The following is a 14,497-nucleotide window of genomic DNA, read 5'->3' on the forward strand; positions in this document are numbered from 1 at the left end:
TCACGCACTTGACATATATTTTGCCTAATTCATGAATAAGGCAACGGGCTTGCATTTTTCATGAAATAGGCAAAATTTTGCCAATTTCACGTAATACGCAATTTAACACATTTGGCGTAACATATACACCTGTATTCTGTTATAAACTGTACATAGACTACAATAAGATACCTGACCATTATCTGTCGACCAAGAATCGACCAAATCCTGAAAAAAAGTAGTAATGCTAGAAATAATAATATATGGCAGTATTCGTCTATTCAACTATAAACTATACTAAACGCCAATTTAAAAAAAAATGCATGGGATTGATTATATCAAATGTTCATGCCACTTCTTGAGTATCCTAAGTGACATTATTTCCCAATGTACCTCAATTTGAATTTTTCATAAATCCCCAAAATTAATTGTAATTTGAAACACAAAAAAATGTTTTTTTAATATTTCGATATTACAGAACTAAAATCGAATTAAGTATAGTTTCGTAATTTCTAAATTTCGCTTTCCTAAATATTTTATGGTTTGGCGTTTAGGATAGTTTAGAATTAAATAGACGAATATTGCCGTTAACACATTGAATGTTACATTGCCAAAATGTTTATTTAAAAAACATATTTTTTCTGTTCATTCTCGGAAGAGGTGCCTTCTGAAGCGACTAAATATATTAAAAATTACTCAAAATATTCTGTCAATTGAACTGGCGGCAACACTCCATTATAATATTTTTTAAACAAAATTATTTTTGTTAATTTTACTTCTTAATTGAGTTATTTACGTTGACAGCTGTTTCGGGCTATAAACCCATATTCTGAACGGTCGACAATAACTCAAGTGAAAGTTTCAAATAACCTGTTACCAGGGTATAATATTATATTATTATAATATCTGTTTTTCATCTTTTCTCATTCACGAAAGTGACATCGCAAACTAAAATTACTGTCGTACAATTTAGCTTTTGTCACAGCTCAATGACGATAATGGCAATCCATTGCAATTGACTCCTATCGTGGCCGGAAAATTGTACGTATGCAGTTCGCCGCATCACACTTCATCGTGAAATGTTGTATCGGAAATATATGGCCGTATATTAGATCTAGGGAATCCAATCCCGAGCCAAAATTCTGATCCCGGGATTTCGGGATTACAATTTGACAATCCCGGGATCCCGGGACTGGTCCCGGGATTGGCATTTTTTCCATTGTTATATATAAAAATTTTATATTTACAAATAACATTGATAAAATCGGTCAAAAATAAATCTAGTAAAATTTATACAATTTAAGATGTTTATTGTTAATATTGTATACGTTCAATCTTGGAAATACACAAGTTTAACGGAATAAATAATATTGTAATTTAAATAATAATGTGAATTTAATAGGAGATTGCTGTTTCTGATAGTAAAGACTTAATGAATGGATTAGCGAGATTTAAAATATTAAAGCAAATAATCATGGCGTACGTATGGCTTTTCCACTTCATAAATCTAATTAGTCAGACAAATATGAAACTGCCGTAAAACGTATGATATCATGGTGGAATTACTTTGTTAAAAGTGCGAAGCATTGTTTTTTTCCAATCTTTCCATTTTTAATAATTTACGTGAAAAAATAAAATAAATCGCCAACCTACACATGGGTATAAATCAAACTTCATTCAAACTCAGTTTATTTCAAATGTAGTTATTTTTTATTAAAAGTATTTTTTCTGTTATATTTTCGCTTTTATTTTATTTTCCATAAAAATTGATAAAAAATCAATCCCGAAATCCCGGGATTATGTTTATCAATCCTGGGATTCATAGGTATCGAAAATAGCTCGGGATCCCGGGATCCCGGGATTCGGGATCCCGGGATTGGAATCCCTAATTAGATCGTCCAACCTCTTTGGGTCGTATAGTAAGTACTGACATAAAATTCATGTCTAAATAAAACACGGTTCTTGTCAGTTTACACTTTACAGGAAGCCAGCAGCAAACACATTTTGAAAATAGCCGATATACTGGATTATCTGTTAGGTTAGTTTTGGTTAGGTTAAGTTATCATTCTTGAATTCATGAATTTTGCCAAAATCAGCTATGAAAATTGAATTAATTTTTATATAATATAATCTAATAAAATTGGAGACCGTATAAGCTCACGGCGTACTGTGCCACGGTGAAATGTTTTACGTACGATTACACGTAACCGAGTCCTGTGACCCAGGGCAAAAGTTAGTCATCGGTTAGCCCAGTGGTCGGCAAACTGCGGCTCTTTGGGTCCTTGAGTGCGGCTCTGCCACAAATGACCACGTACAGGCTAAAACAATGAAAGATAGAACAGTCAAAATGTCTTCGAATATAACCAACCAGCAAATCAAAGATCTTAAATTGATTTCAGCTTTATCAATAGTAGTTGACGAGTCTTGTGACATAAATGATACAGCACAAGTTTCACTTTTTGTGCGATTTATTTCATCTACAGGTCCTACAGAAGAACTTTCAGGATTATTAAAAGGTCAAACACGAGGAGAGGATATTACAAATGCTGTAATTAAGTGCATGGAAAAATATATTTCACTCGATAAAATTGTGTCAATTTCAATAGACGGGGCGAAAAGTATGACCAGCGTACGAAAAGGGTTTTTTGCTATTTTGAATCACTAGATACTTGCTTACCATTGCATCATTCACTAAGAAGCGCTTTGTGCGCAGACATTTCCAAATTTTTGAAGAAGAAATTTGCAAATTTATGGAATTGGTGATTAAGATTATCAACTCCATTATAGCTAAAACTCTTTTTAGTTGAAATGGAGAGTGAGTTCGCAGATCTTCTGCTGCATAACAAGGTATGTTGGTTATCGAGAGGAAACGTTTTAAAACGTTTCGCTTCCTGATTAACAGAGATTAAAGAATTTCTCCTTGAGAAGGGTGTTCACTATCCAGAAATAACAGACGATCAGTTGATCCAAAAAAATATTTCTTGATAGACATTACGTCTTAATCGTAAACTGCAGGGGAAAGGAAACACATTTTTTTCGATGTTAGAAGAAGTTATTTCATCCGAAAACAAATTAGGTATCCCATTTTGCTCAAGAATTCGAAAGAGAATCTTTGATTCACTTTCTGAGCCTGCTGAAACATCGCCAAGAAAATAATTCTGATATTGACTTTTGCTATTTCAAAAAAACAATTTTAAATATGAGGGAAGCTTTTCTCAATAGGTTTCAGGAATTCAGAAACAGCAAAGCGACGTTAGTCTTTGTTAAAAAAAACCCTCTTAATTATACGTCAACAGAATTAAGTTTTTCTCCCTTTAATGTTGACATTAGCAACTTTGAAATGCAATTGCTGGATTTAAAAAATAAAGAGCTATGGAGCTCTAAATTTCAACGTTTCTATGCTGATATGGACATATTGGAGAAAAAGAAATGTGAAAATAGTTCACAGCACAAGTAGTCTGCTTTGAAAGATCTGAAGAAGGAAGAAAAGATAATTTTTAACACCTGAAATAGTATTTCTGACTCATATGATCAGTTGAAAAAACAAGCGTTTGCTGTTGTTTCCCTTTTCGGTTCTACATCTTCATGCGAACAATATTTTTTAAGAATGAACCTTTTCAAGAGTAAATTGAGAAGTCGTCTTATTGATGAGAACCTGGAATCGTGCCTAAAATTAAAAACAACATACAAACCTGACTTACTCAAACTTTTCAAAGAGATTTTGTATAAATAGATTTATAATGTATTTACTTATACATATATATTAATTCTTTTATTTTTTATGTTACTTTTTTATTTTTCTTTTTTTATCTTTTGTATATTATTTAATTATTCATTATTCTTCCTCATTTTTCTCACTTTTCTCATGTAATGTTCTTATGTAATTTCTTTATATTTATGTTATTTTACTCTCTATCTTGTTAGGCTTAAATATATTATAATGTATATATGGAAACTTTGCTGGTTGCATTAACTTTTTTATTATTATATTATAAATTTCTGTAATCAATATGTAACTGTTTGTTTTCCTTAATAAATAAAATAAATAAAAATAAAAATAAAAATAGATACAAGGCCATTGTTCACATTAAGTGTTTGTCAGTCATTGTCATGATTTAATTTTTTGGATATCTTACTTACAATTTAATTTTTATCAATAAATAAGATAATTATTAAGTATGATTTCAAGTTTTATTCAGTGTACCTATAGTTTAATTAAGACTCAAAACTTTCTTCTTCTTCTTCCACCCTGTCACGTCCCAACATTGGGGCATAGGGCAAGCACAAGTTGGCGCCACTTTCCTCGGTCCATCGCCAACTCTTGCGCCTCCCGCCATGTTAGACCTGCAGCACGTAGGTCACTCTTGTAGCACCGCTGCAGGGTGAGGTAGGCTCAGCCACGGCGACGGAACTCTTGATGCTGTGCCACAAATCTCAATCGTTGTACTGTTGATATTTGACTCTACTGACTAATGAGTTTGCCGACCACTGGGTTAGACGGTCTTACGGGATCGTTTTCCTGTTAAATAATTGCTTTTGACCAAGGACTTAAATTTACTTGCTGTTCACTTAGCCGTACAAGCTAACCGCATAATATCGTGTTGACGACGAGTTGTAACTCCGGTTTAACTTCCTGTAGAATGTGCGATGTATTAGTTTTGGGTCAATCGAGTTCGAGGATTGAGTCCAAATGTATACGATGCTAGTATATACCAGAGTTTTTCGCTAGCTATCATCCCATTTCTCTTATAATTAATAATCATACATCTAAATAGCAATATTTGAGTACGGGTTTTTCAGAATTTTTTCTATGTAAGCAGAGAAACAAAATCACCGTTGACGCAATTTTGTTTATTTTACCACGTTTTTCTTAGCTCGTATTCTCGTATTACTTACCTTTATGATTTTGAAAATATAGTTGTGATATTACATTAAACTCTGATATACACGCTGTGCTATCAAAAACGAAACACCATATTAATTTCCAAAACCTGATTGAAATTCTTCAGTAACGTATTAATATTGTATGCGTGTTATTCTTATTACGAAATGTGCGCCAATTTAAGATATTTTACCACGTTTTTATTAGCTCGTATTCTTGTTTGTCCAGTACAAATTTTTTCTTGTTTGTCCAATACAAATCTTGAAATAATCGATTTTTAACTAACTTCACGACTAGCTAGACATTTGAAACTTTTACAATATATCATAACATGATGACAATGTATTCTTTTAATACTTTTAGCCATCTTTCAGCAGAATTGAATTCATTTTCAGTTAATTCTGTTTTGTATGGAAAGTTATTATTGGTGGTTGCTAAGGGGTTCCTAACAACTAAATTATTAATATATACGTGCGTAACTATGGAAATCAATAAGAAATGTCAAAATGACATTTCAGTATTCCATATTTATTCAGTATTTCTATCAAGTACAAAAAAAAAGTATTTATTAATGCATAGAATTGTCAAGTTTGTATGATTCAACAGACAATTTAAAAACGTGATATATAAAAAGTTCTTTTTATCTTGTAATTATTTTAGTCATTATTAACATTGAGAGAAATTTATTAAGGTGATCTTATTGTTTGGTAATAATATTGTATGGGAGAGGGGGAGGGATAAAATATCTTTTAATATTTTTTTTTTGGGTAGAATCGAAAAAAAAATTTCCGAACCCGGGTATACATGCAAAATCAATAATTTCTAGGAAGTTTCGAGCTGTGATACGTACGAGACACGTCAAAGTACGGCCTAGCCAGATGCTGGAATTGCATAATTAGGCACCTTTCTTTATATTATAACGTAACTAATTTTATAAATACCTACCTACAATACGTATGAGCGCCCGCGGTAGTGGTTTGGTAGAATAACCGAATCTGTAATCGTGGATTACGGGTTCGAATCCGGCGACTGAAATTTGTCTTTTATTGATTCATATTTAGAACATTTCAATATTAAAATGGGTACGTGAGAGGAATAACTTAAATCCACAAACACACCTTCGGAATAATCCGGATAAATAAATCAACTGGATACAGATAAATTCAATTTAATACTTCAGCGTACATCTTCAGCCACGTTAGCAGAATAGGATACTATCAATAATGACAATATTGTAATGTAGATAGAGCTCATTTTTCAACCAAATACATTCAGTGTTTAAAAGATTTTTTTAACCACATCATATGGATCTCCACAGAGCGGGAGTTTGTATTAAGAGAATATTGTTTTTACGAGAAATGGATGTTAGCCACTTGATCAACCTAATAGGTATATCTATATTCTGACTCAAACACAAATTTGTATTTAAAACATGTGTATTTGCCAAACCCATGATTCGAACCTGGGACCCACGACACTATAAGCTGACGCCTAAGCCACTCGACCATCGTGGGCGTGTTAGCGGTTGTACCAGGACATACCAACACACCACCTCTGATATCAGAGCCAAGCAGCCCATGACGACCAACACAACCAAGGACAACCACTAATACCAATTCCTTTTCAGAAAAAATCACAGCGGTGGGGTTTTTGGCCGAGAGTACTGCACAACGCACTCTCGGAGTTTTTCACCCCATCGCGGTTCACTTTTTGATGAACGAACAGGTTTTAACTGGTTCCCTGACAAAGTATTCTCTTCTTATGGTCTTCGCTCGAGCTGGTGACTGGTACAACGTCCGAACTCCGAAACTCGCAACCTTCTCAACCCTCATGCCGAAGCCAATGGACCCAGATGTACCAAAAGGAACCCGGTCGGGCGGCAGGATGATCGACACGTTGGCAACAAAGGCGGCGACGCGGTTGGTGCGGCGTGGGCCGAGGGGGTGGCTCGAGAACATGAGGACTTAAAATTAAAATAAAAAAAATAATTAATAGCTTATAAAATCAAATTTTACAAAACAACACCCTTGCATTAAAGGTATAAAACCCTCCCGGTCCTCCTCAAGAACCGGGAAATTGAAATTAAAATTAAAATAACACACGTAAACTCACACAATCCTATAATTCAGATAATAATACAGATGAAGGGGATGTGGAATTAGCCCGGGTGCCCCGAAACCGAGGATTATCTCAAGTCAGTCAAGTCGGTCTAAGCCACTCGGCCATCGAGGGCGTGTTAGCGGTTGTATAATATAAGCAGACTCATTTACAACGGCTTTTGTATTGTTTTAGTGTTACCTCAATTTATAAGTCAACGGTATTTTTGATCAAAAGCATATTATGGACCTAATAGGCTCAGCGAATGGCTAACAACCATTTAGATTTTAAAAAAAATCTGCTAAGAAACCTTCTCGGGAGGCGACCATAATCCATAACAGATTGTAGAGTTAAAAAAATATTTAACAATAATAATTATAGTTAGTATAAAATAATATTATACATTATTTACTCAAGTGTTTTATTATTCTAACGATGCGGCGTGAAATGGTCATTTAAAATCAAAATTAATCATTATTCGATAGGCGAAATAAAATGCTGGCGAATAGAAAATAATATAATCACAATGATTACGATTACATAGTCGCAGTAATTATTATATCAGCTCTTCTTCTATGTATGTACTAACAACTAACTAAATAATAATGTACACAAAAAATAAAAATATTATATTATATTATACACAAAGAACTGAACGGAAGTTGGAAGAAGCAATACAAACTGGATAGGATTGTAATAGTATTTAATAAACGTAAGTACACAGTTTCAGTGATATTCAATCATTTTTGTTTCTAAAGACTGTTGTGTATAAAAATGTTTCATGGGTGATCTAAACAAATATCATTTAAGCCACTTAGAGGGTGGGGTGAGTATATTATTGTTCACTAGGCAGTTTCTCAAATGTTTGAATGAATTGTTGTTTTAATTTAATAAAACGCATTATTCGCACTTATTCCACTTTTAATCAATAAATTAGGACCGGTTTCGTCCGCTTCAGAGGGACATTTTTAACTCATAACTTTAGTTCGACTTTTAATTAATAAATTGGGACCGGTTTCGTCCGCCTCAGAGAGACATTTTCAACTCTTAATTTTAGTTGAAAATGTCCCTCTAAGGCGGACGAAACCGGTCCTAATTTATTGATTAAAAGTGGAATAAGTACTAAAAAAACAATTGCGTTTTAATAAATCAAAACAACAATACAATGCAGTTCCACCATGAATTGACAGTTAAAAAAATAAAAGAAATTAATGTTTGAATAATTAAACTAGGCATCAACTACACAGTTTAAAATATTATGTATTGTTATTTCGATATATTAAACCGAAACACACAACGATTAAAAAAATCTAATGTTCTTATTATGAGAGGATAAGTAGAACATTATCCAACTGGTTATGCTCTTTATATCTGACAAACGTATCATAGGACGACACTACATTCCGTAGCCATAAGAACCTCCGTGATTGGTACGAGTGCAGCTCCACCGAACTGCTACGGGTAGCAGATGATTGAGTAAAGATCGCCACGATGGTGGCCGATATTCGATAGATCAATATGCATAAACATATACTTAATTCATTAGCGCTGCAAGCAAGAAATAAACTATACAGAACCTACTCTCAGATATTGTATTATTTGCATACCTTTATTAATTATTTGGTTTTTTATAGTGTAGCACTCACAAGCAACGCATGTACTTACATACACATACAATACGTCACTGGAGTTTCCCTCCTTTCTCACAGTGTGATTCTAATGTAACATTTAATCTGTTTTTAAGTATGTATTTTTAAAACCAGTTAGTAAGTTGAGATAGGTGGTGTTCAAACACATTTTTTGTTTCATGGAAGAAACGTTGGAGGTTGTAAATTCGCGCAAATATGTGATTTTTATTATTATGGTCAAGCTTCAGCGCAATGAGAGCAAGATTACGTCTTCTTCTTCTTGGTCGTGCACACATGGCTAAGGATCGTGACCACATTTAAATTTCGCCATCCTTTGAGCGACCAAGACTTTCCATCCTTCTCGATCTTCCGCTTCTCTCAGGGCAGAATGGATGGTGCCCCCCCAGTCAGCTCTTTCACTTGGTCGCTCTTCCTCTGCTTCGCCTTCCCTGGAGGCTACCCGAAACTACCAGTCTCTCCAGGTTGTCCGGTCCGCGCCTGACAATATGTCCAAAAAACTGCAGAATTCTTCTGAGACATTACGTATATGGAATTATTATAAAATTTTTGATTTATGCGGCGCGGCGCACATTTTGAATATCACTGACATTATGTATTATTGCCTTCAAGTGTTTATTATGAGTAAGTACCTAGGCAGATATGCGAGTATAATATGTAATTCATTTATACTCTTCAAATGCATTTCTCTTCATGGAAAATAATCATATTTCATGTAGCGTCATTAATCATAGTCACAATACTGTTATGCGAATGAATTTTAAGCATATCTCTAAATATTATAATGGAGTTCTATTCAGTAGATTTCTTTTCAGATCTAATAATCGATAACTAATTATAAAAAAAATACAGATGGAGGTGCCACCTATCAACACTCTTGGGTGTGACTTAATAAATTCTGCAACATAAATTATTTTTATTGAAATTACATAATGTAGACTATTTAACTGGGAATCATCTCTGAATACAACCATTCAAGTTAATTGTTAAGACTTCACTACAATTATTTATCGACTCCCAAAATTTCTTCAATTTTAATCGAATTCTTATAGAAATTGACATTTTCAGAGTTACATATAACATTTTTTTTAAATCGTCTTTTCTATTCGACTCCATACTTAGGGATTGCAATACCGAATGAATATATCAATACCGGTATTTCTTATTGAATACCGGTATTCGTCAAAACTTATAATAGAAAAAAGAAGTACCTATCAATAAATATAACTATTAAAATCTATTTGAAATACTATTTTTTTTGCAATCTACCTACATTCATTATGTTGACCTTTATGAATATGGATAGATGATAATATTTTAGAACTGTTAATTTTTACAAAATACTAGTCCGGGTACGGGAAAATCTCTCTGAAATACAACGTTTGTTGAATGTACTATCAACGTTGGATCAATAGTTGAAGAATATTTGGAGACATTTGCCACGAATGTCTTCTTTTATATTATATATTTATATTATATTATGTAACTTTTGTTGGTTTCAGTTAATATATTTGCGATTTGGCAGCATACAATTTCTACAATATAGTAGTAAATAATGAAAAAATAACTATAATTCATTTTCGAAAACATAAACGTGTATGCTTTCTTAATACCGAAAATACCGATATTTCGGATTTTTTAAACCGGTATTTCGGTATCGACAAATTAATATTATTGAATACAGGTATTGTAATCCCTAACCATACTATCATTCCTCCAATCTGTTATTTTTTTGTAATGTCGTTTAATACTTTCTATATACTCGATATGCGATTAGTACACTGTAAGCATATGTCAAACCATTATGAGGATTTCTTTCATGACTCGATTAAAATAAACGATTAAGCACTTTATTTGTGTATCAGTTTATTTTTAAAATTTAGAATTTTTCCCTGTCTTGTTTTCTCCTACACATTTACATTATGTTTTCTCCCATGCTTTACAGAACGACAGATACACTTATAAATAAATTAAGACAAGTAATGTAATACTTAATACAATATTACCGTAAGAAATATTAGTGGGACTATCTGCATGTTATTTTAATTTCAATATATTAGACCTGTGTATATAGGTCTAGAGCACGGGTTCTTAAATCATGATCGTGATTCTAATTAGAGAATTTATATTCTATATATTGTGTGCTACAATATTTGTTTCTACAAAATAATTTATGATTACTACTAATAGTTCACCATGTTCGATCCTTAGAGGATTTCAATATGGTATTCTACAGAGTGGAGGTTGTATTAACTGATTTTGTTTTTACAAGAAATGGATGTTAGCCACTTGCTCAACCTATTCGGTCCAAACTCTGACTCTAAACACAAATTGTGTATTTTCCAGACCCAGGATTAGATACTGGGACTCATGACATTATCTTCTCTCTCTTCTTGGTCGTGCACTCATGGCTGAGGATCGTGACCACATTTAAATTTCGCCATTCTTTGAGCGACCAAGACTTTCCATCCTTTTCGATCTTCCGCTTCTCTCAGGGCAGAATGGATGGTGCCCTCAGTCAGCTCTTTCACTTGGTCGCTCCATCGCGCAGACGCTCTTCCTCTGCTTCGCCTTCCCTCGAGGCTACCCAAAACTACCAGTCTCTCCAGGTTGTCTGGTCCGCGCCTGACAATATGTACAAAAAACTGCAGAATTCTTCTCAGACATATCGTCGAGAGCCGTTCCTTTATCTTCAGTCTCTGGATGATTGACTGGTTCGTCCTCCAAGAAATGCAAAGCATTCGGCGCCAACACCACATCTCAAAGGCATCAATTGCTTTCCGTTCTCTTGCCTTCAGGGTCCACGACTCGACTCCGTATAGAAATATCGAGAACACTAATGTTTGCACAAGCATCATTTTTGTGGCAATCGAAATTCCCCGATCCTTCCATATTTATAGTGGTAAGGCGTGTCATTATAGGCCGACGCGTAAGCTTCAGATTACAGATCTAATAATTTCATAGTATTACTAATTTCTCACGTAATGACGGATGAACCAATTTTATTCGTGGCAGTCCCGTAGATAATGTTTAAAAAATTCATATATATATTATTTTATAAAAGTATCGATGTATTGCTCTAATTTTCTCCTCCTTAAAAATAGGTCTGTCGGAAATCAATACTCTTAATATATCTCGAGGTAAAATTGTTTTTCTGTTCTCTATTAAAAGCGGATTATTGTCAAATCATTGGGAGATTGCCACAAGAGCTTAACATGTAAATTAAAATGATGGGGGCGTCGTTGTATTATTCAAAAATGTTTATTGTATAAAGAGCTTACGATCTTTGTCAGACATTGCGGCATTTGATGCAATAACTAAGTGGCTGTCCGTACGTCAGGTTCGTAGAAAATTACCTTGATTCGAGGCGAGGCTATAATTCTTCATATCCGGACTGTTAAGTTGTAACACTGTAGGTCAAGTAAGGCAAACCTTTTATAGCCGTGCGCCAATAATAAAATAATATATCTTAATTTAGTACAATATAATATATTAGTAAAGCCGTGTCCACATTGGCAACAAGTTGCTGGCAACCTCATTAAATTTCGATTAAAATAATTTTTGGTCGAACAAATTTTGATAATTATCGTGAAATTTAACGGTTACATGTAAGTTGTACGTATGCAGTTCATCGTATGACACTTATTCGTGCGCCGCAGTACGTAAAACATGAGTTCGTATAACATTTTATCAAATGACGAGTTCTTCGTTGAACATTTTACCGTGGAATACATTTGTACGTATCTTACAAAATGCGGCAGTAGTTTGCAAATAGTACTGTTCCAATTAGATTAACCATAACCTAACCTAACTTAACCTAACCTAACCTAACCTAACCTAAACTAGCCTAGTAAAGACATCTCATAAAATTCGCCACATCTTGTAGCATACGACAAATGTATTCCACGGTGAAATGTTCAACGAAGAACTCGTCATTTGATTAAATGTTACACGAACTCATGTTTCACGTACTGCGGTGCACGAATAAGTGTCCTGCGGTGAACTGTTTACGTTCAAATTTTACGATACGAAATTTAACGAGGTTGCCAGCAACTTGTTGCCACTGTGGACACGGCATAAGAATCATGAATAAGTTGTTATTTAATAGAGATGGACTAAAATTAATGCACAAAAGTGAAGCTGCAAACAGCCTGATCGTTGTCATAATAGTGCGAATTCATTTGTAGCAAAGTTACAATACTGGGCTATGTTTTTTTTTTTCATTATGCGATTTTTATTAAAATTGTACTTACATGCGTGATAAAAGCTTTATACAGCGAACCATCATTACTTATTTTAATCATAACAAGATCAAACATACAGTATGTTATAATATTGAATATACCTACACTACGGTAGCTATAGAAAAATGTCAAACAGGTGGATATCTTCATTATATCAGATGTGATGTTTCATGATGCTGTGTATCGTGGGATTTACTTATTTGATGGCACCATTAAGGTTGATTTGTTTTTTATTAACTGTAATAATGTTTGTGGACGTGTTAAATAGGTTAAATTTATAATTATTGTATTTATCATTTTACTCTAATATCTACATAAGCATATATACTGTCTTTTCTACTTTCTTGTTATACGAGGGTGGGTCAATAAGTCCTTAGAAAAGCCGACAGGTGGCGCGACTAGTACTGCAAGTGGTTTGTTTTCATGCAGCGGCACTACCGATTCAGTATGCTGCGAAGTTTCAATCAGATTGGTCGGGTTGTTGTGTGTTTCTCGTACATTTAAAAAAAAAATTTGCTTGTGGAAAATGGAAAAATGGAAAATGGAGAAAATTGAGTTTAGAGTTGTTATTAAACATTTTAATATAAAAGGGTTAACATCAAAGGAAATAAAAAATGAGTTGGATTTAGTTCACGGCATATCTGCTCCTTCACTTGCAACTATTTATAACTGGTTAAATGAATTTAAACGTGGTCGTACATCAACAAAGGATGAACCACGCTCAGGACGTCCTGTAGAGGTGACTACACCAGAAATGATCAATAAAATCCACGATATGGTGTTAAGTGACCGAAGATTAAAGTTGAGTGAGATAATTGAGGTTACAGGGATCTCAAAAGGTAGCGTCATTTCTATTTTACATGACAAATTGGGCATGAAAAATATTTCTGCAAGATGGGTGCCGCGTTTCCTCATAGTCGACAATAAACGCAATAGGGTGGTGGCCTCTAAAGCCCTGTTGTCGCTCATGCAACGCAATCCGGATGAATTTTTTCGTCGCTTTGTGACTGTAGATGAAACATGGATACACCACTATACTCCCGAGACGAAAGAACAGTCAAAGCAGTGGATTGCGAAGGCAAACCATGTCCAAAGAAGGCGAAAACCGTAAAATCAGCTGGTAAGGTTATGGCTACTGTATTTTGGGATGCACGTGAAATTATTTTCGTTGACTATTTGGAAAAAGGAAAAACAATAACAGGGGATTATTATGCATCTTTATTGGACCAGCTAAAAAACAAAATTGAAGAAAAACGGCCTCATTTAAACAGGAAAAAAATCCTCTTTCATCAGGACAATGCCCGTGTTCACACATGTTTACGATCAATGGCTAAAATTGAAGAATTAAAGTTCGAATTGGTCGACCACCCACCGTATTCGCCAGATTTAGCCCCCAGTGACTTTTTCCTTTTCCCAAACTTAAAAAAATGGCTAAGTGGACAACGTTTTTTTTCAAATGAAGAAGTCATCGATCGGACAAATGCTTATTTTGAGGACCTTCCGAAAACTTATTTTTCTGACGGCTTAAAAAAATTGAGAAACGTCTAACCAAGTGTATTGAGCTCCAAGGAAATTATGTTGAGAAATAAAAAAAAATACAAAAATAAAACCTGTTTTAATGCTTTTTTCTAAGGAATTATTGACCCACC

The 14,497-nt window shown here is 34.0% G+C and overlaps 1 protein-coding gene across 1 annotated transcript in view; it reads left to right on the forward strand.

Annotated features, from left to right (window-relative positions):
* Window positions 1-2,787: 2,787 nt before the first annotated feature.
* LOC147079344 (uncharacterized) overlaps window positions 2,788-14,497 on the forward strand; it is a 41,739-nt gene continuing 30,029 nt past the window's right edge. The window contains exon 1 of the mRNA XM_085949413.1: window positions 2,788-2,826. Coding sequence (XP_085805539.1) covers window positions 2,788-2,826 — 39 coding nt within the window. The remainder of the gene's footprint in view (window positions 2,827-14,497) is intronic.

This window comes from Rhyacophila brunnea, unplaced genomic scaffold, assembly GCF_057557595.1.
Source record: "Rhyacophila brunnea isolate RB1 unplaced genomic scaffold, BYU_Rbru_1.0 scaffold_1, whole genome shotgun sequence".
Lineage (NCBI taxonomy): Eukaryota > Metazoa > Arthropoda > Insecta > Trichoptera > Rhyacophilidae > Rhyacophila > Rhyacophila brunnea.